We start from the raw sequence: 26,127 nt of genomic DNA on the forward strand, positions 1-26,127 counted from the left end.
GACCTTAATATCAAGCTGTCCGTAGAGTCTGTTACCTGTTTTTCACGCATTCATTTGATCATCTTAACAGATCAGAATGATGAGTCAGTTACAACAGTCTGCCCAAAGATATCAATAACAACGAGTTATGTAATCAATAATTACACTGAGGGCAGTTGAGTGTCGGCATGCTGTTCAAATGATCTCACTCAATTTGAATAGTGACATGGTGCGCTGGCTGCCTCAGTGGGGTTTTGTATCGACAGTGAGATTGTTTGGATACAAAAATCCTTCAGAACAGTTTCAATGCTCTATTGCATTGATTCTCTATTGGAGTGAAATGTGGTTACTTTTACATGATTTTCGTACTCACTCAGTGAGCCCATTGGGTTTCTACTAGAACATATTTACATGCTTTAATGTTAAAAAAACATTATTTTTCTCATCCTGTCTGTCTGGATATACCTGTATTCACGCTCTGTCTGAAACGCTCCGTTTTAGCGCATTTCAACGGAATGGCAACAGAATTGCGTTGCTAGGAAACAGCTTGGGTCCATGTTTACTTCCTGTCAGCTGATGTCATTCACATACACTGCAACAGGAAATAAACTGAGACACATTTAGTATGTTTACATTTAAAACTGTGAAATGGTCTAAATATTATAGATTTGTGACATCACAAATGGACAGAAATCCTAACGGCTTGTTTCAAACGCACAGTTTCTGAATACGGGCTGTGTGTATTTCTCCGTGTATTGAGTGTTTTGATACTTTCACAGTATTTATATATCACTTAAACCTGCTTTATAATATAAAAGACATGAAAATCTCACTTTTGAGGTCACAATATGGGACCTTTAAGGCTTTAGCATGTTCGTTCTGCTTCGATCTGATCTCAAACTCACAACCTCAGACACCAAGGGCAAGTCACTATCTTGGTGAGCTTACTGTCTGGGGGAACCTACTGGACACTGTAACTTCATACTGTGACTTAGGCAATTGCCAGGGTAGCATGTAAAGGTAGATTTAAAACTAGTGTCAAAAATTCAGTTTTTGAAACAAAGACATAAATATGAATTGCTCCATAAGTGACAAACTGATGTTTAAAAATGCTTGATTTTCATTGACTGCAGTGGTTTACATGAGGATAGAATTCAAAATACTGTCAAAAATAGTTTTTGAGATGAAATTCTGAAATTTACCACTGTGCAATTAGGCAGCGTTGATCAAATAAGAATTAAGATTCTGTTACTGTAATGCCTATTTCTTTCCTCAAATATTTTCAGAAACATATTTTAGTCTGCTGTTTAGCTGTAATAAAAGAAAGTTTGCTCTGACCGTTGGGCGGTGCTTGATTTTAGCTTGACTGTTTTAAACATCGTGGCCGGGTCACAAACTTTCTCATTTTACAGCTAAACAATACACTAAAATATGTTTCTGAAAACATTTGAGGGGAGAAATAGGCATTATAGTAACAGAATATTGAATCATATTTGATCAGCGCTGCCTAGTTTGACCGTTTGATGATGTTTTGACTTTGAGAGCAGTGATTGACAGCGTCGTTAGACAAATCCCCGGCTCTGATTGGTTGTTTGGCCTTAAGACGCAGTGGAATCTTGCAAATGCCATAAGGATCCCTAAAAGGAGACAGAGGAACTTGATTTTTTTCAGGTTATCTGTCTCATGTACAGGATATAGTGGCAGCAAATATAACAAAAAGTCATACTAGCTTCAGTGTCAAATCACAGCATGTTTATATTTTATCAATATTTTAAGTTGCACAAACTTAAACTCCAACCTGCATGGTAAACTAGACATTAGACACAAGACATAGGCACTGTTCAGACCTGGCATTAACATGCGTCTCGGGTGATCGATCACAAGTGAACAGCTTCATATATGTCTCTTCACACCTGGCATTAGAATGCATCTCCACATGCGTCTTGAGTGACCACTTGTGATCGGATGTGACTTCCCCACTCTATATGCAAATTCTAAAAAATAGGGTTAATGTCTACCAGCGGTCCCCGGGGACCTCCGTGCTGCCGTCATCGCCGCCTTTGAGCTTCAGAGAGCCGGGGATGACTGCGAGCGGAAGGGCAGGCGAGCGGATGTCAGCTCATCGACAGTATGATAATAATGCACTTTGTGTGCCTAGTCTGATAGTCTGAAGATATGTAGCCAACAAATAAGATATATTTTAATGAAATACAGTTGTACTGACAGGATACAACAGATCCGTTGCCATGCCGCAAGGCAGACAAGTGCTCGCGTCTGCTTGTATTCACATGAGACCCCGTGGATCCAAGCAGGACGTCAGTAGATTAGGCGGTCCTTAATGTGGCCCAGGACACATTCACGTACACACTGCTAAAAGAATGTGGCCATATGTGGCCTAGACCATCTCTGAATGTAGTCTGAGCGATCGGATCTCAATGTGACCTCAATGCATCTTGAGTGCGTTCACACCTGTACTTAGAGCTGTCCACTTGTGATCCGATCACTGAGGACACATGTTAATACCAGGTCTGAACAGGGCCTTACTTAATGTTCTTCCATATTGTTGGGGTCAAACTGTCTAGTCTCTGTACTAAATGCATCCTGTGGAAGGCTACTAGTATTTGTGGACTGTTGTGAGCCTCTGTAAACTCTTTTATCCTTGAGCAGCTGCTAGTACTGTTATAAAACTGCTTGGTACTTAACTGACCTTTGAGCAGTTTTTTTTACACAATTTGCATCATTATAATTGTTGTGTTATAGCTGTTGAGTTTATTTTGCTGCAGAATAGAACAGCATGCATTCACATCATTTACAGCAGAAATAAACAAGGATTGTAGAACACTGTTTAATTTTTAATCCTGTTTGTATCTTAACTGGGTATTTTTAATGTGAACAGTTCCCATCACGGCCACTGTGACCCTTCAACCCAACAGGCTTCAGATATACAGCAGTGAGAAGATCACTCTCCGATGTGAGATCCCAGGAGGTGGAGACACTGGCTGGACGTATGAATGGAAATCACCAGGCTCAAACACTCCTACAACACACGAGGAATACATTATTAGCAGTGCTACTATGTCCCACAGTGGAGAATACAGTTGCAGGGGTAGAAGGGACTATACCTTAACACAGTGGAGTTACACCAAGACATTGACAGTATCAGGTAAGTCTTTTATTCATACGTAACACTACTGTATTATTGAACAAAGAATGTGTCACTCACATGCTCTGTTTATAATGACTTTGTTATTGTTCAGAATGTGAGTATAAGTATTTAGTCTGTGATGAAATAAAAACACTTGAGTTGAGTGTCTTGCATTAGTTAGACCATATTTAATCCATCATGAAAATATTATCCAAATAAGGCAACAGAAAACACTTCTTTCATCAACAATTATGTAGCTCTCTTCAGGTCACGCACTAACAAATTCAGTTTTTTACTGAAAAGGAGCCAGTAATAAGAGAACTACAGCTTCTGAGATATAATAATTCACAGGGAAATGTACTGGACTGAATATCAAGACTATAAAGTAACTTATAGGTGGAACGATGGTACAGTTTAGCAGGTTAGGTTAATCATTGGTAAGGTTACTTTACATTAATCGCCTAATTGGCTAGTCTACATTGCCTGTAGGCGTTAAGCCTCCGTTATGCTTTCCGCAAGGACGGCCGCACAGACATGAGCAGACGTGGAATCGTGATGAGGAAATGTTTTGATCTTTTATTCTCCGTGTGGCTTTCTCCTCGCGGCAAACAGCTCAGTGTTCAATTTGGCTCTTCATCACAATTACCAATCAAATGCACCGATAAAATTATATTCTCCAAATTTTCTGAATCTGTCCAAACATCTCCTGTAATTCGGCAAACACATAATCCACCAAAGAGCAAGAGATAAAGTATTATTTTACCGTGTGTCAGTAACGTGAATGGACGCAGAGGAAAAGCAGTCCGGTGAGAGTGACTCTATTTTAATGAATATATTTTTACATTTAAACATTTTTAATTAATAAAAAAATAATAATTAAGTTCCATGTTCTGTCATCTATTATTCCATTACTTTCCCTGATGTTTTAGATTTTTAACGTGGTATCTCAGTATCTGTATCGAGCTATTTAGGCAGGGTATCGTATCAAAGTCAGAATTATGGTATCGTGACAACACTAGGTCTCAGTGATTAAAAGAGTATTTTCTGTGGCCATGTGACAGTTAGTTTTATGACAACCGCCAAGAATGGGTGAAATTCATTATGTATTCATTTTCATCAAGGTATTTTGATCAGGTTCATTCACAGGAACACTAATGACCTTTTTATTTCTCTGTTCTAAACTGAACAGCAAATAAACCAAAGGCTGTACTGAGTGCTGACAACAGAGACATTCCTGTAGGGGGCAGTGTGACCCTGACCTGCTCTGTGAACCCATCATCATCATCATCATCATCATCATCATCATCATCATCTGGTTGGGAATACTTCTGGTACAGAGGAGAAACATCGTCTAATCCCCTGACCACACAAGATGATGTTTTCCTGTTAACTGGACAATTCAGTGTCTCACAGGGAGGACTCTACTGGTGCAGAGGAGGGAGAGGAGAGCCAGTTTACTACACAGACTACAGTGATTCAATCCGTATCACCAAAAATGGTGAGTTTAGCATTTATCTCTGAAATGGAATTAAAGAACTGTTTTTATTCATAATAATTGATGGATAAAAAGGCTAAAGACATTATGTTTTGATATAGATTTAATGTTTCGTCATGTTTTGTAATGTTTCTGGAAATTCTTGAACATGAACAGTTGCAAAAGAGGCTGTTGTGACTCTGCACCCCATCTGGTCTAAAATATATAAAGGAGAGACGATCACTCTCAGATGTGAGGTCAAGAACGGATGAGACACTGAGTGGGAGTACGAATGGAAAACAACCAGCTCAGACAAACCTTCAAATCAAAATGAACACAGTATTAGAAATGTTTCTGCATCCCACAGTGGAACCTACAGGTGTAAGGGCAGAATGAAAAGTGCAGAGCAGTCTTCAACAGCTTGGAGTGAGGCCATCACATTGACAGTATACAGTGAGTCACAACACTATTCTTTCAAAGTGAATATTATACAATTCATTTAAGAGTTGTTTTGATTCATATATATTTTAATGTTTGTGTGTACTGATTGAACAGGATGCATTTGATTCATTATCATTACATGTCTTCATTCTGAAAAATCTATTTCCAACAGATAAACCTCAACCTGTCCTCACTGTGTCTCCATTATGGCTGAGTCCTGGAGACTCAGTAACTCTGAACTGCAGTGTAACAGATCCATCTGCAGGATGGAGGTTCTACTGGTATAAGGCTGTTCCCAAACCAGCAGACTACTACTACAGCTATGAGCTGCTACCTGGCAGCAACAGTGGGACTGAACAGGATTCCTACATCGTTCATGGACAGACGCACACAGCAGGATATGTGTGCAGAGCTGGAAGAGGAGATCCAGTGTATTACACTCTGTACAGCGAACATAAGTTTGCCTGGTCTGGAGGTAGGTCTGTTTCCGTCTGTCCTTTAGTCAAGAAGCAGATGTTATGTCATCACTTTGGTTCATCATTTTTTTGTCTGTGACCAACATATAATATCTTGAAAACTAATTCCTATATTGACAATTAATTAACTGTGATGATCTTTCATCACATCTTTACTCTCTCGCTAGCATCAAACCAAACTTTCTGCTTTCCACCTTACTGGGTGATTTTATTGGACTTGGAATTTCCTGGTTTCCTTCTGTTCTTACCTTTCCCTTTTTTAATTAATCTGATAGCATAAAACACCAAAAAGAGAGATATGAGGTTTTCGCTTAAACTTGCTGGTTATACTTAATATTTTTACTCATACAACATGCAGGTGTGTATAGTTAGAAGACACTATAATTTAAGAACTCTTTTAATGTATTAATTTATGTTTTATTTATTTATTATTATTTGTTATATTAATATTATTTTGCCTATAGGAGTTTGATTTGTGGAAGAAAAAGTGACAATGTTCATGTAAAAAAATCAATAAAATACTAATTATATAAAAAAGATAAACTAGATAATAAGATAACCTTTAACTTGTGACTTAGAGAAATGTGAATGAAAATGGGTTCTATGGGTACCCACGAGTCTCCCCGTTACAGACATGCCCACTTTATGATAATCACATGCAGTTTGGGGCAAGTCATAGTCAAGTCAGCACACTGACACACTGACAGCTGTTGTCGCCTGTTGGGCTTGAGTTGTTCATGCTAAATGCAGTACCTGTGAGGGTTTCTGGACAATATTTGTCATTGTTTTGTGTTGTTAATTGATTTACAATAATACATATAGTATATACATACATTTGCATAAAGCAACCATTTTTGCCCACTCTCATGTTGATAAGAGTATTAATCTCCCTTTACGGGGATTGTCTCTCCTGCGATTAATTTGCGGGTAATTGTGATTAAGTATGGACAATCATGCAATTAATCATGATTAAATATTTTAATCGATTGACGCCCTAGTTTGCACTAATCCTCAGCAAAAACAATTAGAGCACAGGAATATTTGTATTGTGGCAATTTTAATTTTAAGTTCCCTGTGCTTGGTTTGACTGCTTATTACATGTTGTTTTTCAGATGTTCATTCACCAGCATCTCTCACAGTGAGTCCTGACAGAGTGCAACACTTCTACTCTGACTCTGTGTCACTGATCTGTGAAAGAAACTCTACTGAGTGGAGAGTGAAGAAGTTTACTGAGCAGAGCTACCTATCCTCCTGCTCCTACTGGGGGACAATGAATGGATCCACATGCAACATAGGCAGTATCTGGCCTAGGGATACCAGTGTGTACTGGTGTGAGTCTGGATCAGGAGAGTTCAGCAACGCAGTCAACATCACTATACGGGGTATGGTTTCATTGCATTTTCTTTTTCTTTTATAAAGTAAGGCACACTGACATTTTAAGAGTTTGGCACATTACTTTGCTACATGGTATTATAAGTAATTGTAGGTGACTAACATTAACCAAAATATTTTTTTCTATACTCTATAGATTTAGCCTAAGTAGGTTCATCTTACCTATCTTATGATAATTAAATGTTAGTCTTGTTCATTAGTAAATGTCATCAACATTTAGCAGCACGTTTGTACACAAACTACTGCCAGAAAAAAATAACCTGTCTTTGAAAGTCTTGCTTTCTTTAACCGTCCACTCATAAAGCTCAAGAGCATTGTTTTATTTGGTCAAAGTTCACTTGTATAGTAAGTTACATAAGTTCTATGTACACAATCACTGATCACTCTGTAAAATAACAACAACGAAAAACTCAAAGTGTGATCTCTTCTTATCATTAAACATCCACTCAGTCTGGAGTTCTGCACCAGCTGATCTCTGACTGAAGCCTCATATTCTTTGACTGTTTTACAGAACAACACATTATCCTGGTGAGCCCCGTGTATCCTGTGACTGAGGGAGATGCTGTTAGTCTGAGCTGCAAATTGAGAAGGCAACAATTTGCTTCCAACGTGTTTTTCTATCGAAATGATGAACTCATCCAAAATGACACCAGATGGGAGCTAAATATCTCTGCAGTGTCAAAGTCAGATGAAGGCTTCTACAGGTGTCAATACTCACGACAAGTGTCACCAGAGAGTTGGATGTCAGTTAAAGGTGAGTAGGAATAAAACAAATGCTGCATTTTCTTTTATGCAAAACATAGTTCTGTCTGAGAAAGAAATATTGTCAAATGCTTGAATTTGAAGTAGCTTTAGTTTCAGACTGTTTCACCTGTTGGATTCAGAAAAAAAAAAATATGTTTCCTTTTAAGCTGCATCAGTGGTTGTGATAGTCACAAGTTATTATGAATGGCTAACACTAACACTCTAGTCCAACATGTGTATGTATATATTGTTTCGCTAGTGTTTACTTGTGTATGAAAATATGCATGGCATTGAAACAGGGATTTTTGTTGTGCATGTACATGCATGTGTGTTGTTTATACCTCTGGACTTGTAAATGTATGCTTTTGTATTCATGTGTATGTGTTGTAGATTTTTTTTGTATGTTTGTATGTATGGATTTTTGTCTTTACTGTATTATCTTTATTAAATCACTCTGTAAATTCAGTTGAAGAAAAGTGCTATATAATTTTATTAACAGTTATCATTCATTATAGCAGGGTCCAGGTCCAGGCCTGAAGGCTCGTCATTTCCTGTAGAGTTCGTTATTAGGCTGATGTGTGGAATCATACTTCTTCCTCTTCTGCTCCTTTTGTATTGCTACAAACCGTCCAAAGGTGAGACCTATTTCTTCTGTTATTAGATGTTTTGTGCATTCATTTCTCAAATACACAGATATATTCTGATCTCATGAAATCGAATGGCAGTATAACAACTTACAATACAAAACCATGTAACAGCAAATATCTTTTTTCACAGATTCATGCTTCATCAGGTTGGTACAACGCTCGTCTCCTTTTGAACATAAGAGAAAAAACATTCCATGTTCCTTTTTTGAATGTATTTGCTACACTTTGTAGGCCGATCTGTTCTGATAGCACCGATCGGGGCTCCACCACAAGTCACTTGGTCAACCAGAATGAGGCTGAACCCAATGAATGTTCCTCTCCTCTCGATGGTAAGCACAGGCTTGATTTATATACTGTATATATAAATCCATCCATCCATTATCTGTAACCGCCTATCCTATTCAGGGTCGCGGGGGGCTGGAGCCGATCCCAGCTGACATTGGGCGAAGGCGGGGTACACCCTGGACAGGTCGCCAGACTATCACAGGGCTGACACATAGAGACAGACAACCATTCATGCACATATTCACACCTATGGGCAATTTAGAGTCAACAATTAACCTAACCTGCATGCGTGTTGGACTGTGGGGGGAAACCGGAGCCTCTGAACTGACCTGTGATTGGTCAAAGACTTCTGTCAGGGCTAGATTTTTTAAAGCCTGAAAACAGAGCCATGAGGAGGAGCAGAAGTCTCGTTTTCTCTCAGAACACTTGAATTATAATATGCTGATGGTTATTATAGAATTTTTGCCCAATGATTCCAAAAAATGATGCCCACTGAAGCTTTAAGGGGATTGATAACAAGTGATTTATATAAAATCCTGTAACTAAATAACATGCGTATTTCAGATGCAGCTGATTCCCAGGATGTCACCTATTCTTTTATTGAACTGAAAGACATTGGAAAGAAGCGTGAGTACTCCCAATACATGCAATAAATAGAGAATACTTTAGAGATGTTTTGGCCTGAAGTGAATTTATTTTATTTTATGGATTCATCTGATCATTTAACAGGGAAGCAGCATGAACCAGAGGAGAGCGTTGATTACTCTGATGTGACGACAGAAACTGCAGGTACATCAGTCATGCTCGAAGTTTGTATTGAAATGTGTTATATCATTACACTCAAGGGAATTATGAGTTAGCAGTTCAATTAATCCAAGTCACCTCGGGTAGCTACTACGTGCTACTTGGCAGCCACCAGTGTTTTAAATTGTCAAATCTCACAGTATCTAGGGCCTTTTGCTCTTGTGTGTATTTCTATGTTTGTGTTTTTCACATACAGTATGTGAGTGTTTGTGTGTTATTTGATTTTAATATATCCACATCTCACAGGTAAGTCATACAGCTGAATTGTTTTTCTGTTATTGTTTTACTCATCATGCCGTTGCCTCTCCACCTTCTCCATTCCGTCTTGTACATTTTTTGCCACCAAATTGTGCTTTCTTTATGGTTGCACATACAGTTTTGTTTGTTTGTATTGCACAATATAACAAAAAAAAAAAAAAAATATGTCTGACGCTGCTGTACAGTCGTGAAAAAACACACCGTAATCCCACATTTCCATCCAGCTGTACAGAACAGAATATGTCTGCTGTACAGCAAACAAATCCTGAGATCTGGCTTTTGTGTTAGACAACAATCTGATGTATGCCCAAATCAACTGCTGTCAACTGTTTATTCTGAATTTAAACCAGGACCAGCTCTTGGTAATAATGCTGCCATATGATGTTTACACTTTAATGATTTATTTTCCAGATCATTAAATGGGTCTGAGTCAGAATTACATGTCAGAAAGCATCCTTGCTATATGAATAACGACATGTCTTTGTTTTTTCTGATTCTCTTCCAGGTCTGTAAAGAGAGCCGTATCGACAAATGGTTGAGAGCATTTCATGAAAGTCTTGTGTGCACCCCAGCTATCCAAATATTAGACATGCTCAGTATGTTGTACAGTTAAATGTGTTAGTAAGTTATATCAAATAATCACATCATGTGGATTTAATTACTCTCAGCACAAGCACAAGACTACTGAAGCATATTCTCAGTTAGTATTTATGCTCTGCAGTATTATTAATAATGATATGCTTCATTTTGTTATTTTTTTTTTTAAGTTGTTGTAGGAATTTGAGCTTTAGTAACCAGCTGTGCAGCTTTAAAGTCGGCATCGTTTTCAGTGTTGGATGAGAAAGATCCAGAACATCAGTGCTTACTTTAATATATGTAATAATCTGCTATCAAACAACAGATATTACTTGTAAATGTTTTCCTCTATCTATTTAAAAATGTATTGATAGCTACTATATGTATTTTATTTTTATCTGAACAAATTGTATATTTTTTGTGTTTTGTGTAAATCTTTTTGAGCATTTTATGCATAAATAAACTATGTAAGATGTCAGATGTGTTTTTAATTGTTTGACTGGACAGCCTAACTGGATAAGCACATTCCAAAGTATCCTGCTGACACTATAAAGCTTTGCAAAAGCCTTGAAGTGGACCTGGTATTGACGTTCAGGATCCAAGATCCAATCAGAACTGTTCACTGGAGACATTTGCTCTGGACATGCTATTGGATTCCTTTAACTAAAAAGCAATTGAACTTCTATTGTATTGGGGTAAAGGCAGAAATCTCAGAGCCAAATGCATACAAACCTAGTGGTATCTCATCATGAAAACTTTTACATGTGATGCTGACACATGCATCATGGGGTGGATGATAGAGAGAGGATTCCATGCACAGAGCACAGTGGGCATTTTCATTTCCCTACATTATTATAAAGAGGCAGAGTCCCTCCCCTTCGGGTGGACCCAATGGGACCTTATTTCAGAAACAATATGTACAGTAGTCAACGTTGAGAGACAAATATTTTTTTGATCCAGTTTGAATTGCGTCATGAATCACACATATGGTGTTATTGAGAAGGAGGCTAAAATAACGCTCCAAACTTGTGCTATATTTTAGCGAGGAAAAACTGTCATTTTTCAAAGGGGTCCTTTGACCTCTGACCTCAAGAAATGTGAATGAAAACGGGTTCTATGGGTACCCACGAGTCTCCCCTTTACAGACATGCCCACTTTATGATAATCACGTGCAGTTTTGAGCAAGTCATAGTCAAGTCAGCACACTGACACACTGACAGCTGTTGTTGCCTGTTGGGCTTGAGTTTGCCATGTTATGATTTGAGCATATTTTTTATGCTAAATGCAGTACCTGTGAGGGTTTCTGGACAATATTTGTCATCGTTTTGTGTTGTTAATTGATTTTCAATAATAAATATATAAAACTGGGGAAAAAAAGTTCAGAAACTTGTGTTTGGTGGATTATTTCTCTGTTGTTACAATGCTAATTGTCATTGTATTTTACATCTTTGGAAATCTGTTTATTTACCTTCACAATGATGTCCAACTTGTAAGGATCATGCATTTGTGGGATGAGCAGCACAGCTGATTATGTGGGTAGCGCCCAAGAAAATTTTTCCAAAATGCTCTGCCAATGGTAAACAGTGTTGCTGCAGTCCGCTCATCGGCGTATGGGCAACGGACTGCTGCACAGGCTGCATGACATGGAGGATGTTCTGTACTGGGTGCTTCGTCACCCCTCATTGGACTGACTTTTAGTGACACATTACGCACACACGACATTTGTTCCCACACAGAGCCCGCGGTGATTTATTTAACAAGTCTTGTAAGCCACTGTTTTACTGCTTAATCTTTCATTTAACATAAGAAAGTAGAGATAAGTAGACAAGTGTAAAAACTGAAGTCACAGCACCACCAATAGGTCAACAACAAGATTTTCAGAAGCCAAAGACTGTGAAAGCCAGAATGATGACATTCATGCAGTATTTACTTGAAACTGGAGGACACATCTTATTGGATTATGCAGTTATTCTGTACATTATTATTTTGTATTTTTTTTCTTTTAGAAGAAATATGGGGCTCAATTATATATATTCTTCATAAAATATAAAAATTTAATTTTCTATTATCATATGCATTTATGTGCTGTGTTCATAGCAAGCAGATTAACCAAATTTACCCTTACTAGCTGCTTGCACTGTAAACCAAGAATTAAAGTCTGTTTAGGAAAGCAGAAAACGTATTTCAAACAGAGATTAACAGAGGCATTCAAATTTAAAATGGGTCACTCTTTCCATAAAACCTTATTTGGACTTGTTTTAGGTTGGTTCTGCTAGTGTACAGACTAGCGAGAGAGATGGTTCCTTGCTGATTCAAATAAGCCTACTAAACTAATCATTAAAGGACTTACATTTTAGCATCTTATGTGATTTTAAAAGTTGAATATACAGTACAGGATTCCAATATACTGTATGTATAGAGCTGGAAGAGGAGGCACTACATTGCACTCACTACAGCAAACCTAAGTTTGTCTAATTTGTAGGTGAGGATGTTTTTTATTGAGTATGTTTTATTGTTTGACTTGTTAGACCCCAGTCACTGTGCAGTTAAAAAAGAAATGTCCATAAAGGACCACAGGGGGGTGTCAAACTACCCTTACTGATACCTACAGGAAGCAAGTACTCCTTTTTAAGCCTGGGACTAGGACTGCTGTAGTCATGTCCCAGGATGCCATGTCAAGGTGACTCATAATGAGCCACATTCTCAAAATGCTGTAGTACTCCATAACTTAACATTTTGAACTCTTTCAATTTAAACTCGTCATGTCCTTTGACTTATTTGACAGCTAAAAATATTATCCTGCTTTGCTTTGCTTAGTTCCTGGGGTCAAATTCCTGGTAGCACTGCACTAATGCATGGAACTGGTTGATCCATCCGACAGACCGACCGACTGACTGATCTTGACAACGTCTTTAATTAGAAACATGACATTAATACAAAATCATTCTGTAAATTGTCCAACCTATCAATGAATTTACTTGGACCTGCAGTACAAAAAATGAAGAAAAGCACAGTGGGAACCTTTATGTCAGATTTTCACAAACTCAACCTTCTGGTTTTGCCTTTTGTCTTCTTATGATACATATTGAGAAATATTGACCACTCACTTCAGACACCGTTGTATTCAAAACATTGTTATAAAAATTGTGCTTTAATTGCTATATTATCTATTACTGATGCATTGCACTTGACTACATTTCTACCACTTAAAACAACCTCATTCTACATCCTGTACAGCATAGGACCCCTCCTCCTTTCTGTGCAAAAAAACCACAAGCTCTGGTGTGAATATGATGAAACCTGTGCATTTCTTGTTATCGTAGCAACACATGTTCTATTTGTGATGAGGAACTAGAAAGTCAAACTCATGCTGAGAAGCATTGGCTTGGCTTGTTTTTTCTCAGGCTCCATTGCTACAGTATAAAGTAATCTGTATAGCACAATGGAACCAAACACATGCAACGGTTAATTTAGTGTTTTGTTCATTTGATTTCCTTTATTTCTGTTTATATCTGAAGTTATTGTAGCAACATGAGGTAAAAACAAAGGCATCTCATATTACAGATATGCTTACTCCATCTTACAATGTAGCATCCCACAAAGTCTTCAAAATGAAAAGTTGGTATTAAAGTTTGGTGAGTCAAAAACACTCATCATTATTACTCTGTATCTACTATATATATATATATACTTTTTAATTTCCACAAGTGCTCTTATGTGTTCTAAGCTATTATATTATCATCAAAATTGTCATTGCACTTTTAAGTGATAAGGAAAGCCTGTTTATTGACCTTCACAATGATGTCCAACTTGTAAGGATCATGCATTTGTGGGATGAGCAGCACAGCTGATTCTGTGGGTAGCGCCCAAGAAAAATTTGCCAAAATTCTTTAAAAATGGAAAACAGTGTATTCTCCTGTTGGTATTGACTCTTGTTTTGAGCACCTGTGTACATGGGGCCTGCTGGGTGCTGCGCCCTACTAAAGTGATCATTTGGTGTCTGCTCCAAGCATCGGCATGCCATGTTTATCTAATCTGGATAAGGCCCGTGCGATAGGGCAAGTTGAAGCTGGTGTTCCGCAAAACCAAGTTGCAGCATTATTTGGAGTCAGCCCTGGTACCATCTCCAAACTGAAGGCCAAGTTTCGTGAAACCGGTGATGTAGAAGACAGACCGCGAAGTGGGCGTCCCAGGAAGACAACACCCCAGGAAGACCGGTTCATCACCCTTACAGCACTGAGGTACCGTAGGCTGTCTTCTAGAGATTTGCAGGCAAGGTTTGCAGGACGTTATGGCATACAGATCTCTGATCAGCAATCAGGAACAGACTGCACACAGCCAATCTCAGAGCTCATAAGGCTACCAGGAAGCCTGCAATGATTGCCCCTCACCGTCAGGCCCGTTTGCGCTGGTGTCGACAACACAGACAATGGAACCTGAACATGTGGGGGAATGTCATGTTCAGTGATGAGTCCAGGTTCTGTCTGCGAAAGTTGGATGGCAGGGTCAAAGTATGGAGACGACGCGGAGAACGCTATGCTGATTGTTGCACCGATGGAGTAACAGCTTTTGGTGAGGGCAGTGTCATGGTGAGGGGCGGCATCTCCCTCACTGGCAAAACAAGGCTTGTCATCATTGAAGGCCATCTCAATGCAGTGAGATATCTGGAGGAGATTCTGCAGCCAGTGGCGATCCCATATCTCCACAATCTGGGACCTAACTTCATCCTCCAAGATGACAACGCTCGCCCCCACAGAGCCAGGGTTATCACAGACTACCTCCACAATGTGGGAGTAGAGAGAATGGAACGGCCTGCCAAGAGTCCAGACCTCAACCCCATTCAACCCTTGTAGGATCAGCTTGGGCGTGCTGTACGTGTTAGAGTGACCAACACAACCACGCTGGCTGACCTGCAACGAATCCTGGTTGAGGAATGGAACGCCATCCCACAGCAACGTGTGACCAGGTTGATGACCAGCATGAGGAGGAGGTGCCAGGCGGTTGTGTCTGCGTATGGATCTTCCACCGCTACTGAGGCTCCTGAAGGTGTATTAAATGAATAAAGTGTAAAATAGCCAATATATCTTGTTTGTTCCTTGTTACTGATAGAGAGTTCAATCATCCAATCCACCAAACAACTCACAACAAGAGTCAACTCCAACAGGAGAATACACTGTTTACCATTGGCAGAGAATTTTGGCAAATTTTTCTTGGGCGCTACCCACATAATCAGCTGTGCTGCTCATCCCACAAATGCATGATCCTTACAAGTTGGACATCATGGTGAAGGTCAATAAACAGGCTTTCCAATGATGTAAAATACAATGGCAATTAGCATTGTAACAACAGAGAAATAATCCACCAAAGACAAGTTTCAAAACTTTTTTTCCCCAGTTTATATACACATACAACACAAACCTCATCACAATATAGGCAGTATATGCCCACAACATGCACTAAATAACACACAAAATGTTAGGTATGTATATGATGTGATATGATTAAATTAAATGTTTCATGGATGTGCAATAAGTAGTTGTTAATGCCAATGTTTGAAACGTTTTTTAGGTACCAGGCACAAACCTTTGCACAAAAGGCAGGCTAATATATCTTTGCAGTGGGCAGGAAGTGTAACCTGTCAAACTATTCTGCGGTTAAAGCCACTAGAAGTTTCTCAGCTTCGGCAAAAGGGAAGTTGGACACAACCTTAGCTCTCATGTTCTATTCTATATGTGAAATTTAACTTCTCTCTTTCTGTTGCATTACTATTAAAAGTAGAAGAATTTCTCAGCAGAGCAGAGAGTGTCGGTGCTGGATGTGAGGATGGGGCACACTTTGCTCTGTGTGCTGGGCCTACTCTGTGAGTACATCACTGACTTTACAACTGTTTGATTTTCAAAGGCAGAATCGTGTTTTTTTTATCAACATGGTAGTTTTGTAGCGATTATCTTAGTTTATCTTAGTTGCGGATATGGCTTGGTTCAGACTGGAGGGCCGTGTTAAGTACACCACTGGACTAGTAATTTTCACAATGCATGTATAGCATATGGTCCAAGGTATTGTTATGTATATAGCTTTTGAATCTAATTTATTGCTATTTATTGTATTTTATGTATTTAATTTTAAAGAGTTCTTTTTTTTATTTGTGACAACTTACAGAATATCATCACAGAAATGCATGATACTGATGATTGATAAGCAACAGTTAAAGGAACTGTTTGTAACTTTTTAAGTGTATAAATGTACCGGTTCGGGACACATGCGTGCTCGCGTGTGGCCGGAGCCCCTCCTCCTCTGTCTGCTTGCCTTCACTCACACAGTTCGCGTTCGCTCGTACTCGCTCCACCTCTAGACGTGAACACGCGCACACTACACACTGCAGAAGAGTTAGTTTAGCTCTGAGAATATCTAGTGAATGTACAATGGACGTTTGTGCAGAAATAAATGCTGCAGCTCCTCCAGACCAACAGAGGTTTCCCGTGTCTTGTGAAGTGACGGGTGATATTGTGGTTTTAGCTGACGTGTGTCGCCTCACTCTTTTGAGCGATGCTAGTTCATGTCTATTTAGAGCGAGCAAGCGTGAGCCCGACGCTGACTTTCATTGACTTAACGGCCACAGGTGTTGCTGTTAAGAAGCATTTCTGAAAGTTACAAATAGTCCTTTTAATATTAATAATAATAATTACTGATTATAATTGCCACTGGTACTACTCCAGCTGGATTTTAAATGCCTTTTTTTTTGTCTAATGAAGTTTTAATCTTTATTTTAGTGCTGAATACACCCCTCTACGGACAAAATGAAGGTGACAATTTATTAAATATAAATTTTATATAGGTATTATAGGATATATATATATATATTTTTTTGTTTAATATTTACTCACTCAATATATATCCTATTTATCACATGCTGTATCACTCTTTGTCACAACTTCCTTTTGTGTTTTGCCACGTAGGTGTCATTTTACTGTATGTATCAATACTAATTATTAAATGTCTAGATTAGTGCCCAAGAGTGTGAAAGAACTTGTATTTTCCTCACACATTTTTTCCAGTAATTACTCTTTTTGAAATTGTGCAGTTTATTTATGTAGGGAGATCTGATGCTGTGCTGACCTTGATATCAAACTGTCTGTAGAGTCTGTTACCTGTTTTTCACGCATTCATTTGATCATCTTAACAGATCAGAATGATGAGCAAGAGGAGGGTGCTAAGGACTCTGGTGAGGAGACGAGACCAACAGGTCGTACAATCAGTTACAACAGTCTGCACAAAGATTTCAATAAAAATGAGTTATGTAATCAATAATTACACTGAGGGCAGTTGAGTGTCGGCATGCTGTTCAAATGATCTCACTCAATTTGAATAGTGACACGGTGCGCTGGCTGCCTCAGTGGGGTTCTGTATCGACAGCGAGATTGTTGGGATACAAAAATCCTCCAGAACAGTTTCAATGCTCCATTGCATTGATTGAACCTATGACTTCACACTGTGACTTAGGCAATTGCCAGGGTTGCATGTAAAGGCAGATTTAAAACTAGAGTCAAAAATTCAGTTTTTGAAACAAAGACATAAAGATGAATTGCTCCATAAGTGACAAACTGATGTTTAAAAATGCTTGATTTTCATTGACTGCAGTGGTTCACGAGGATAGAATTCAAAATACTGTCAAAAATAGTTTTTGAGATGAAATTCTGAAATTTACCACAGTACATCTACCATGACCTCAAAATGTTGTCATTTATTTTCATGAACATTGGGAGTTTTATTTAGTGAGAATTTGCAGTAGCTGTGTACAATACTGTTTACACTAAAACGTTTTGATGCAGTGTGGGCTCAGTTTTTGATAATGTAAAAATCTGGCTGGATCGTTTATGGAGGACTGACTGAAGATGCAGCGTAGCAAATTTGGTATCAATTGAGCAAAAAATGTGGGATAGGGTTAATAAGTTTTACAGTTTTTGAGAAAAACAAAGTGATGGACTTCATAATTCTTGCTAGTTTGAAGCATATAAACATTTCTGCACTCTTGGGCCTGTATACATTTTGGTGGAAATTGCATACTGTAGCTGCCCGGCCCCTAAAAAGAAGGGCAGAGTTGAGCTGTTCACATAAAGAGGTTCATATAAATTATAGGTTTGCTTTCACAACAAACCATCTGATGAATGTTTCTTTGTGAAAGTTGAATACAGGACTAAAAATTAAACCCATCCTCTGTGTCCTGCAAAAGCAATATTCTTCTTATAATTATTACAGTAATGTAGCAAACAGGGAGGGGGACTATAGAGCTGTAAGACATGGGTACATGTGCTTATTTAGTAAACATATTAAGTGTGACTTCTACAGCTTCTTCTAAATCCAACTTAATGTTTTGTGTTTGAATGTTCATGACAGTTTACAGATATTATATTCATCAATGATATCATATCACACTGCTAAATCACTTACATGTCAGATGAAGTGTATGTTCATTTGATTGAGTTTATCAATAAACTGATGCTCTACCTCTGTTACATAGGTGCTAAGGCAATCCTGGAAAGTCCTGCATTCACTTTGTTTGAAGGAGACTCGGTGATTCTGCGCTGTAAGCATCCTACTACAAGAAATGAGGCGAAAGCTACATTTTTCAAAGGCAGATCAACCCTTCAAAAGGACCCAAACCATCAGCCAGCAGAAATGGCTATTTTTCCAGTATCCGTGTCACATAAGGGCTGGTACAAGTGTAAGTTCGATGAGGGGGCAGAATCCGAATCAAGACAACTGAAAGTGAAAGGTAAGTAGCTGTCAAATTGTGATAAAAAACATTAATATTTATAGTGTTACACCAACAATCCCAAAAATAGGTTACAAAATAATCTAAGACGTCTAAAGCATCCACTTGATGTATTTCCTGAGCTTTAAGTTGTAGTTCACTGTCTATATTTAGCAAAAAAAATGTTTAATCTTACAATAAATGCTACATAAAGTAAGCAAGTTCTGAACAAGTGAATATTTTTTCTGCATTCACCCAACCAATCACTAAACAGACAGAAGTCTTCAAGTTCAACAGATTCTGTCACAAGGGGCCCAGAGAGCTCAATGCACTGACACTTAAGAAAATGCTGCAAATACATAAAGTATTGTATTGTATTGTATTGTACACAACACAGTGGAAGTTTCCAGGGAAATCATACGACTAATGAATACCTTAACCATTTGTCAACAATTTTGGAAAGCAAGCTAATTCTAGATTTCACATTCTGATTGCATGATTTCATTATTGGATATATTGGATACACCTAGCATCAGACGTTTATTGACTACTTGTGTCTCCCCTAGAAATTTCTTTTGTATTTAAACTTATGTTGCTGTGTACTACTCTTCTCTATTTTCTTGTGTTTTCTGTATTTGCAGCCGTGTACGTGTTGTCAAACTATGTCTCTTAACTTGCTTTTGTTCTGTCTGTGTTTTTTTCTTAAGCTGCAGTTTGTCGAACTTTCTCTGCCACCAATCAAGGGGCTCCAGACATGTACATGTAGAATTCCCTAGTGTCTGGAGATCTATTATGTACAGAAAAGTGCAAACAAATCGGTTCATTTAAACAATAATAATAATAATGTGAAACAAAAGTGTTTCCTTTGTGTTATGTAAACATGTAAATACATTTTTGATGCTATGTCCATTACAGTAATTTCCTTGTTTTACTGTTTTTCTAAACTAAACAGAACGTAGACGTCAGGTCACACTGACAGCAGACAAGACAATCATACCAGAGGGAGGCGATGTGAAACTGACCTGCTCTTTGGAGGACCCTACTGACTTAAATTATGAATGGTTCAGACGTACTTCAGACTCTTCTGACAAACTTTCTCTTCAGACTGAAAATGTTAATGAACCAGACAGAACCATCTCAGCGGGAGGCAATTACACCTGCAGAGGATGGAGAAGGGAACCAGATGTCTCCACACCTGAAAGTAATGCAGTCATCATTCAGGAAATTGGTGAGTTTATTAATTTCCTGCTGAATAAAACAACCGACAATTTTAATGTTCTTAAACAATTCTTGAGGCGTGGAAGAATTGTTGTTTAGAAGAAAAAGAAGAATGAATAAATTATGTTAACTGAGAAAAGTTCCTTCATCATGGCAAGAATGGGCCATCTATTTGGACTTCTTCATTTTGTATAGACACAATAGAGGGATTGGGGGCTTCCTTAAGTCTGTTCAGTTTTATTTCTAAATATCTGGAATCCGTTAAGACATCACTTGACATTGAACACCATTCTGCTGATTTTTGTTACAGTAGTTGAAATGGTTTTGTCTTGTTTTATTCTAGATTTGAAATAGGTTGGATGGCTCCTATTTTGGATTGTTTAAATATATTTGAAGTTGAGTGAAGTTCGAGTCTATAATGTCAAATCAACATATCCCTGCTAAAAATATATTTTTGTCATATTTGACAGTAGCACATCCATGACACAGTTAATATGTGAACAAATCAGCTTCCTTTGCCTCCTTTTAGTGCTCATTATGGCATTTCCAAGGTTCCCCTGTGCCTGAGTGAAAACAACCAATCAGAGCCGAGGATTCGTCTAATGCAGCTCACAAACTGCGACCAAACTGTGAAATTAGGCAGCGTTGATCAAATAAGAATTAAGATTCTGTTACTGTAATGCCTATTTCTTGCCTCAAATATTTTCAGAAACATATTTTAGTGTACTGTGTGGCTGTAATATAAGAAAGTTTGCTCCGACCGGTGGGCGGTGCTTGATTTTAGCTTGACTGTTTTAAACATCGTGGCCGGGTCACAAACTTTCTCATTTTACAGCTAAACAGTACTCTAAAATATGTTTCTGAAAACATTTGAGGGGAGAAATAGACATTATAGTAACAGAATATTGAATCATATTTGATCAGTGCTGCCTAGTTTGACCGTTTGATGATGATTTGACTTTGCGAGCAGTGATTGACAGCTGTGTGAGACAAATCCTTGGCTCTGATTGGTTTTTTTGCCTTAAGGCGCAGTGAAATGCCATAAGGAGTCCTAAAAGGGAACCTGATTTTTTTTCAGGTTATCTGTCTCATGTACAGGATATAGTGGCAGCAAATATGACAAAAAGTCATACTTGCTTTAATGTCAAATCACAACATGTTTTTTATTTTATCAAGATTTTAAGTTGCACAAACGATCGGATCTCAATGCGTCCTCAATGCGTCTTGAGTGCGTTCACACCTGTACTTAGAGCTGTTCACTTGTGATCCGATCACTGAGGACGCATGTTAATACCAGGTCTGAACAGGGCTTTACTTAATGTTCTTCCATATTGTTGGGATCAAACTGTCTAGTCTCTGTACTAAATGCATCCTGTGGAAGGCTACTAGTATTTTTGGACTGTTGTGAGCCTCTGTAAACTCTTTTATCCTTGAGCAGCTGCTAGTACTGTTATTAAACTGCTTGGTACTTAACTGGCCTTTGAGCAGTTTCTTTTACACAATTTGCATCATTATAATTGTTGTGTTATAGCTGATGAGTTTATTTTGCTGCAGAATAGAACAGCATGCATTCACATCATTTACAGCAGAAATAAACAAGGATTGTAGAACACTGTTTAATTTTGAATCCTGTTTTTATCCTAACTGGGTATTTTTGATGTGAACAGTTCCAAACACGGCCACTGTGACCCTTCAACCCAACTGGCCTCAGATATACAGCAGTGAGAAGATCACTCTCCGATGTGATATTGAGGGAGGTGGAAACACTGGCTGGACGTATGAATGGAGAACACCCAGAACAAACACTCTTACAACACACGAGGAATACATTATTAGTGAGTCCCACAGTGGAGAATACCGTTGCATGGGTAGAAGGGGCTATACCTTTACACAGTGGAGTGATGCCAAGACATTGACAGTATCAGGTAAGTCTTTTATTCATACGTAACACTACTGTAATATTGAACAAAGAATGTGTCACTCACATGCTCTGTTTATAATGACTTTGTTATTGTTCAGAATGTGAGTATAAGTATTTAGTCTGTGATGAAATAAAAACACTTGAGTTGAGTGTCTCGCATTAGTTAGACCATATTTAATCCATCAAGAAAATATTATCCAAATAAGGCAACAGAAAACACTTCTTTCATCAACAATTATGTAGCTCTCTTCAGGTCACGCACTAATAAATTATTTTTTTTTACTGAAAAGGAGCCAGTAATTAGAGTACTGCAGCTTCTGAAATATAATAATTCACCGGGAAATGTACTGGACTGAATATCAAGACTATAAAGTAACTTATAGGTGGAACGATGGTACAGTTTAGCAGGTTAGGTTAATCATTGGTAAGGTTAGTTTACATTAATCGCCTAATTGGCTAGTCTAAATTGCCTGTAGGCGTTAAGCTTCCGTTATGCTTTCCGCAAGGACGGCCGCACGGACATGAGTAGACGTGTAATCGTGATGAGGAAACGTTTGGATCTTCTGTTCTCCGTGTGGATTTCTCCTTGCGGCAAACAGCTCCTCAAAGCTCTCCATTTTCTCTGCCCATCCGCATCCATGTAGTTAGAAAAATGTAGATGTGTGTGGACAGGTGAAAACCCCTGCAAAGGGCCGTGTCTGATGGTGTGACATCACTTTGGCTGTGCGGACACTCGCGACTCTGCGGCAAGCATAAATCAAGCTTTAGTGTGAATGTTATGTTATATATTAGCCCTGTGATAGACTAACAACCTGACCCGGGTGTACCCTTGCTCTTGCACAATGAGAGCTGGGATAGGCTCCAGCTTTCTGTGAGCCTGCAAAGGATAAGTGGGTACAGATTATGAATTAATTGATAGTTTGCATTATACAGTTGTCTTCCAAAAAAGGAAAAAACAGTGAAAGTGTTCAATTTGGCTCTTCATCACAATAATTACCAATCAAATGCACCGATAAAATTAGATTCACCAAATTTTCTGAATCTATTCAAACATCTCCTGTAATTCGGCAAAAACATAATCCACCAAAGAGCACGAGTTAAAGTATTATTTTACCGTGTGTCTCAGTAACGTGAATGGACGAAGAGGAAAAGCAGTCCGGTGAGAGTGACTCTATTTTAATGAATATCTTTTTACATTTAAACATTTTTAATTAATAAAAAAAAAAAAATTAAGTTCCATGTTCTGTCATCTATTATTCCATTACTTTACCTGATGTTTTAGATTTTTAACGTGATATCTCAGTATCGGTATCGAGCTATTTAGGCAGGGTATCGTATAGAAGTCAGAATTGTGGTATCGTGACAACACTAGGTCTCAGTGATTAAAAGAGTATTTTCTGTGGCCATGTGACAGTTAGTTTTATGACAACCTCAAAGAATGGATGAAATTCATTGTGTATTCTTTTTCATCAAGGTATTTTGATCTGGTTCATTCACAGGAACACTAATGACCTTTTTATGTCTCTGTTCTAAACTGAACAGCAAATAAACCAAAGGCTGTACTGAGAGCTGACAACAAAGACATTCCTGTAGGGGGCAGTGTGACCCTGACCTGCTCTGTGGACCCATCATCATCATCATCATCATCATCATCTGGGTGGAAATACTACGTCTGGTACAGAGGAGAGACATCCTCTAAACCCCTGACCACACAAGGTGATCAATTCAGTGTCTCACAGGGAGGAGTCTACTGGTGCAGAGGAGAGAGAGGAGAGACAGTTTACTACACAGACTACAGTGATCAAATCTATATCACCGAAAATAGTGAGTTTAGCATTTGTCTCTGAAACGGAATTAAAAAACAGTTTTGTATTCATAATAATTGATGGATAAAAGGCTAAAGACATTATGTTTTGATGTAGATTTAATGTTTTGTCTTAATTTTTGTATCCTTTCTGGAAATTCTTGAACACGAACAGTTGCAGAAGAGGCTGTTGTGACTCTGCACCCCATCTGGTCTGAAATATATAAAGGAGAGACGATCACTCTCAGATGTGAGGTCAAGAACGGAGGAGACACTGAGTGGGAGTACGAATGGAGAACAACACCCAGCTCAAACAAGCTATCAAATCAAAAAGAACACAGTATTAGAAATGTTTATTCATCCCACAGTGGAACCTACCAGTGTAAGGGCAGAATGAAAAGTGCAGAGTGGTCTTCAACAGATTGGAGTAAAGCCATCACATTGACAGTACCATACAGTGAGTCACAACACTATTCTTTCAAAGTGAATATTATACAATTCATTTAAGAGTTGTTTTGGTTCATATATATTTTAATGTTTGTGTGTACTGATTGTACAGGATGCATTTGATTCACTATCATTACATGTCTTCATTCTGAAAAATCCATTTCCAACAGATAAACCTCAGCCTGTCCTCACTGTGTCTCCATTATGGCTGAGTCCTGGAGACTCAGTAACTCTGTACTGCAGTGTGACAGATCCATCTGCAGGATGGAGGTTCTACTGGTATAAGGCTGTTCCCAAACCAGCAGGCAACTCCTACAGTTATGAGCTGCTACCTGGCAGCAACAGTGGGACTGAACAGGATTCCTACATCGTTCATGGACAGACACGCACAGCAGGATATGTGTGCAGAGCTGGAAGAGGAGATCCAGTGTATTACACTCTGAACAGCGAACATAAGTTTGCCTGGTCTGGAGGTAGGTCTGTTTACGTCTGTCCTTTTGTCAAGAAGCAGATGTTATGTCATCACCTTGGCTCATCAATTTTTTTTTGTCTGTGACCAACATACAGTATCTTGAAAACAAATTCCTATATTGACAATTAATTAACTGTGATGATCTTTCATCACATCTTTCCTCTCTCGCTAGCATCAAACCAAACTTTCTGCTTTCCACCTTACTGGGTGATTTCACATATTGGACTTATCTTTTCCTTTTTTAATTAATCTGATAGCATAAAACACCAAAAAGAGATATATGAGATTTTCGCTTAAACTTGCTGGTTATAATTATTATTTTTACTCATACAACATGCAGGCGTGTATAGTTAGAAGACACTATAATTTAAGAACTTTTTTAATGTATTAATTTATGTCTTTTATTTATTTATTATTATTTGTTATATTAATATTATTTTGCCTATAGGAGTTTGATTTGTGGAAGAAAATGTGACAATGTTCATGTAAAAAAATCAATAAAATACTAATTATATAAAAAGATAAACTAGATAATAAGATAACCTTTGACTTGTGACTTAGAGATATGTGAATGAAAATGGGTTTTATGGGTACCCACGAGTCTCCCCTTTACAGACATGCCCACGTTATGATAATCGCATGCAGTTTTGGGGCAAGTCATAGTCAAGTCAGCACACTGACACACTGACAGCTGTTGTTGCCTGTTGGGCTTGAGTTGTTTATGCTAAATGCAGTACCTGTGAGGGTTTCTGGACAATATTTGTCATTGTTTTGTGTTGTTAATTGATTTCCAATAATAGATATATACATACATTTGCATAACGCAAGCATTTTTGCCCACTCCCATGTTGATAAGAGTATTAAATACTTGACAAATCTCCCTTTACGGTACATTTTGAAAAGATAAAAAATGTGCGATTAATTTGCGATTAATCATGATTAAATATTTTAATTGATTGACCGCCCTAGTTTGCACTAATCCTCAGCAAAAACAATAAGAGCAAAGGAATATTTGTATTGTGGCAATTTTAATCTTAAATTCCCTGTGCTTGGTTTGACCGCTTATTACATGTTGTTTTTCAGATGTTCATTCATCAGCGTCTCTCAAAGTGAGTCCTGACAGAGGACAACACTTCCACTCTGACTCTGATTCACTGAACTGTGAAGGAAACTCTACTAAGTGGAGAGTGAGGAAGCTTACTGAGCAGAGCTACCTATCCTCCTGCTCCTACAGGGGGACAATTAGTGGATCCACATGCAACATACGCAGTATCTGGCCTAGGGATACCGGT

The 26,127-nt window shown here is 38.3% G+C and overlaps 2 protein-coding genes and 1 long non-coding RNA gene across 4 annotated transcripts in view; all 3 read left to right on the forward strand.

Annotated features, from left to right (window-relative positions):
- Positions 1-2,225: 2,225 nt before the first annotated feature.
- LOC141761197 (Fc receptor-like protein 5) lies at positions 2,226-8,041 on the forward strand. The gene is made up of 6 exons (XM_074624529.1): positions 2,226-2,298; positions 2,876-3,142; positions 4,314-4,622; positions 5,212-5,514; positions 6,628-6,897; positions 7,419-8,041. Exons 1-6 carry the CDS (start codon positions 2,226-2,228, stop codon positions 7,667-7,669), a joined length of 1,473 nt encoding a protein of 490 aa, XP_074480630.1. The 3' UTR covers positions 7,670-8,041.
- Positions 8,042-8,527: 486 nt separating this feature from the next.
- Positions 8,528-10,697, forward strand: LOC141760377 (uncharacterized). 2 transcript variants are annotated; one of them, XR_012592338.1, is made up of 4 exons: positions 8,528-8,627; positions 9,148-9,210; positions 9,313-9,372; positions 10,151-10,697. It is a non-coding gene; the product is annotated as an uncharacterized LOC141760377 (long non-coding RNA). The 2 variants fall into 2 exon arrangements; XR_012592339.1 differs by lacking the exon at positions 8,528-8,627 and having other exon boundaries at positions 8,656-10,007.
- A 5,295-nt stretch (positions 10,698-15,992) lies between these two features.
- The window catches only part of LOC141760374 (uncharacterized), a 115,235-nt gene continuing 105,100 nt past the window's right edge, over positions 15,993-26,127 (forward strand). The window contains exons 1-7 of the mRNA XM_074623098.1: positions 15,993-16,081; positions 16,992-17,024; positions 17,405-17,443; positions 18,740-18,994; positions 19,926-20,201; positions 21,859-22,116; positions 23,655-23,936. Coding sequence (XP_074479199.1) covers positions 16,045-16,081; positions 16,992-17,024; positions 17,405-17,443; positions 18,740-18,994; positions 19,926-20,201; positions 21,859-22,116; positions 23,655-23,936 — 1,180 coding nt within the window. The 5' untranslated portion in view covers positions 15,993-16,044. The remainder of the gene's footprint in view (positions 16,082-16,991; positions 17,025-17,404; positions 17,444-18,739; positions 18,995-19,925; positions 20,202-21,858; positions 22,117-23,654; positions 23,937-26,127) is intronic.

Source organism: Sebastes fasciatus, chromosome 22 (genome assembly GCF_043250625.1).
Source record: "Sebastes fasciatus isolate fSebFas1 chromosome 22, fSebFas1.pri, whole genome shotgun sequence".
NCBI classification, from domain to species: Eukaryota; Metazoa; Chordata; class Actinopteri; order Perciformes; family Sebastidae; genus Sebastes; species Sebastes fasciatus.

Coding starts and splice junctions, on each gene's coding strand:
- LOC141761197 (XM_074624529.1), top strand. CDS start 2,226: ATGCCGCAAGGCAGACAAGTGCTCGCGTCTGCTTGTATTCACATGAGA. Junction 2,299..2,875: donor TGGATCCAAGCAGGACGTCA/GTAGATTAGGCG, acceptor TAATGTGAACAG/TTCCCATCACGGCCACTGTG. Junction 6,898..7,418: donor AGTCAACATCACTATACGGG/GTATGGTTTCAT, acceptor ACTGTTTTACAG/AACAACACATTATCCTGGTG.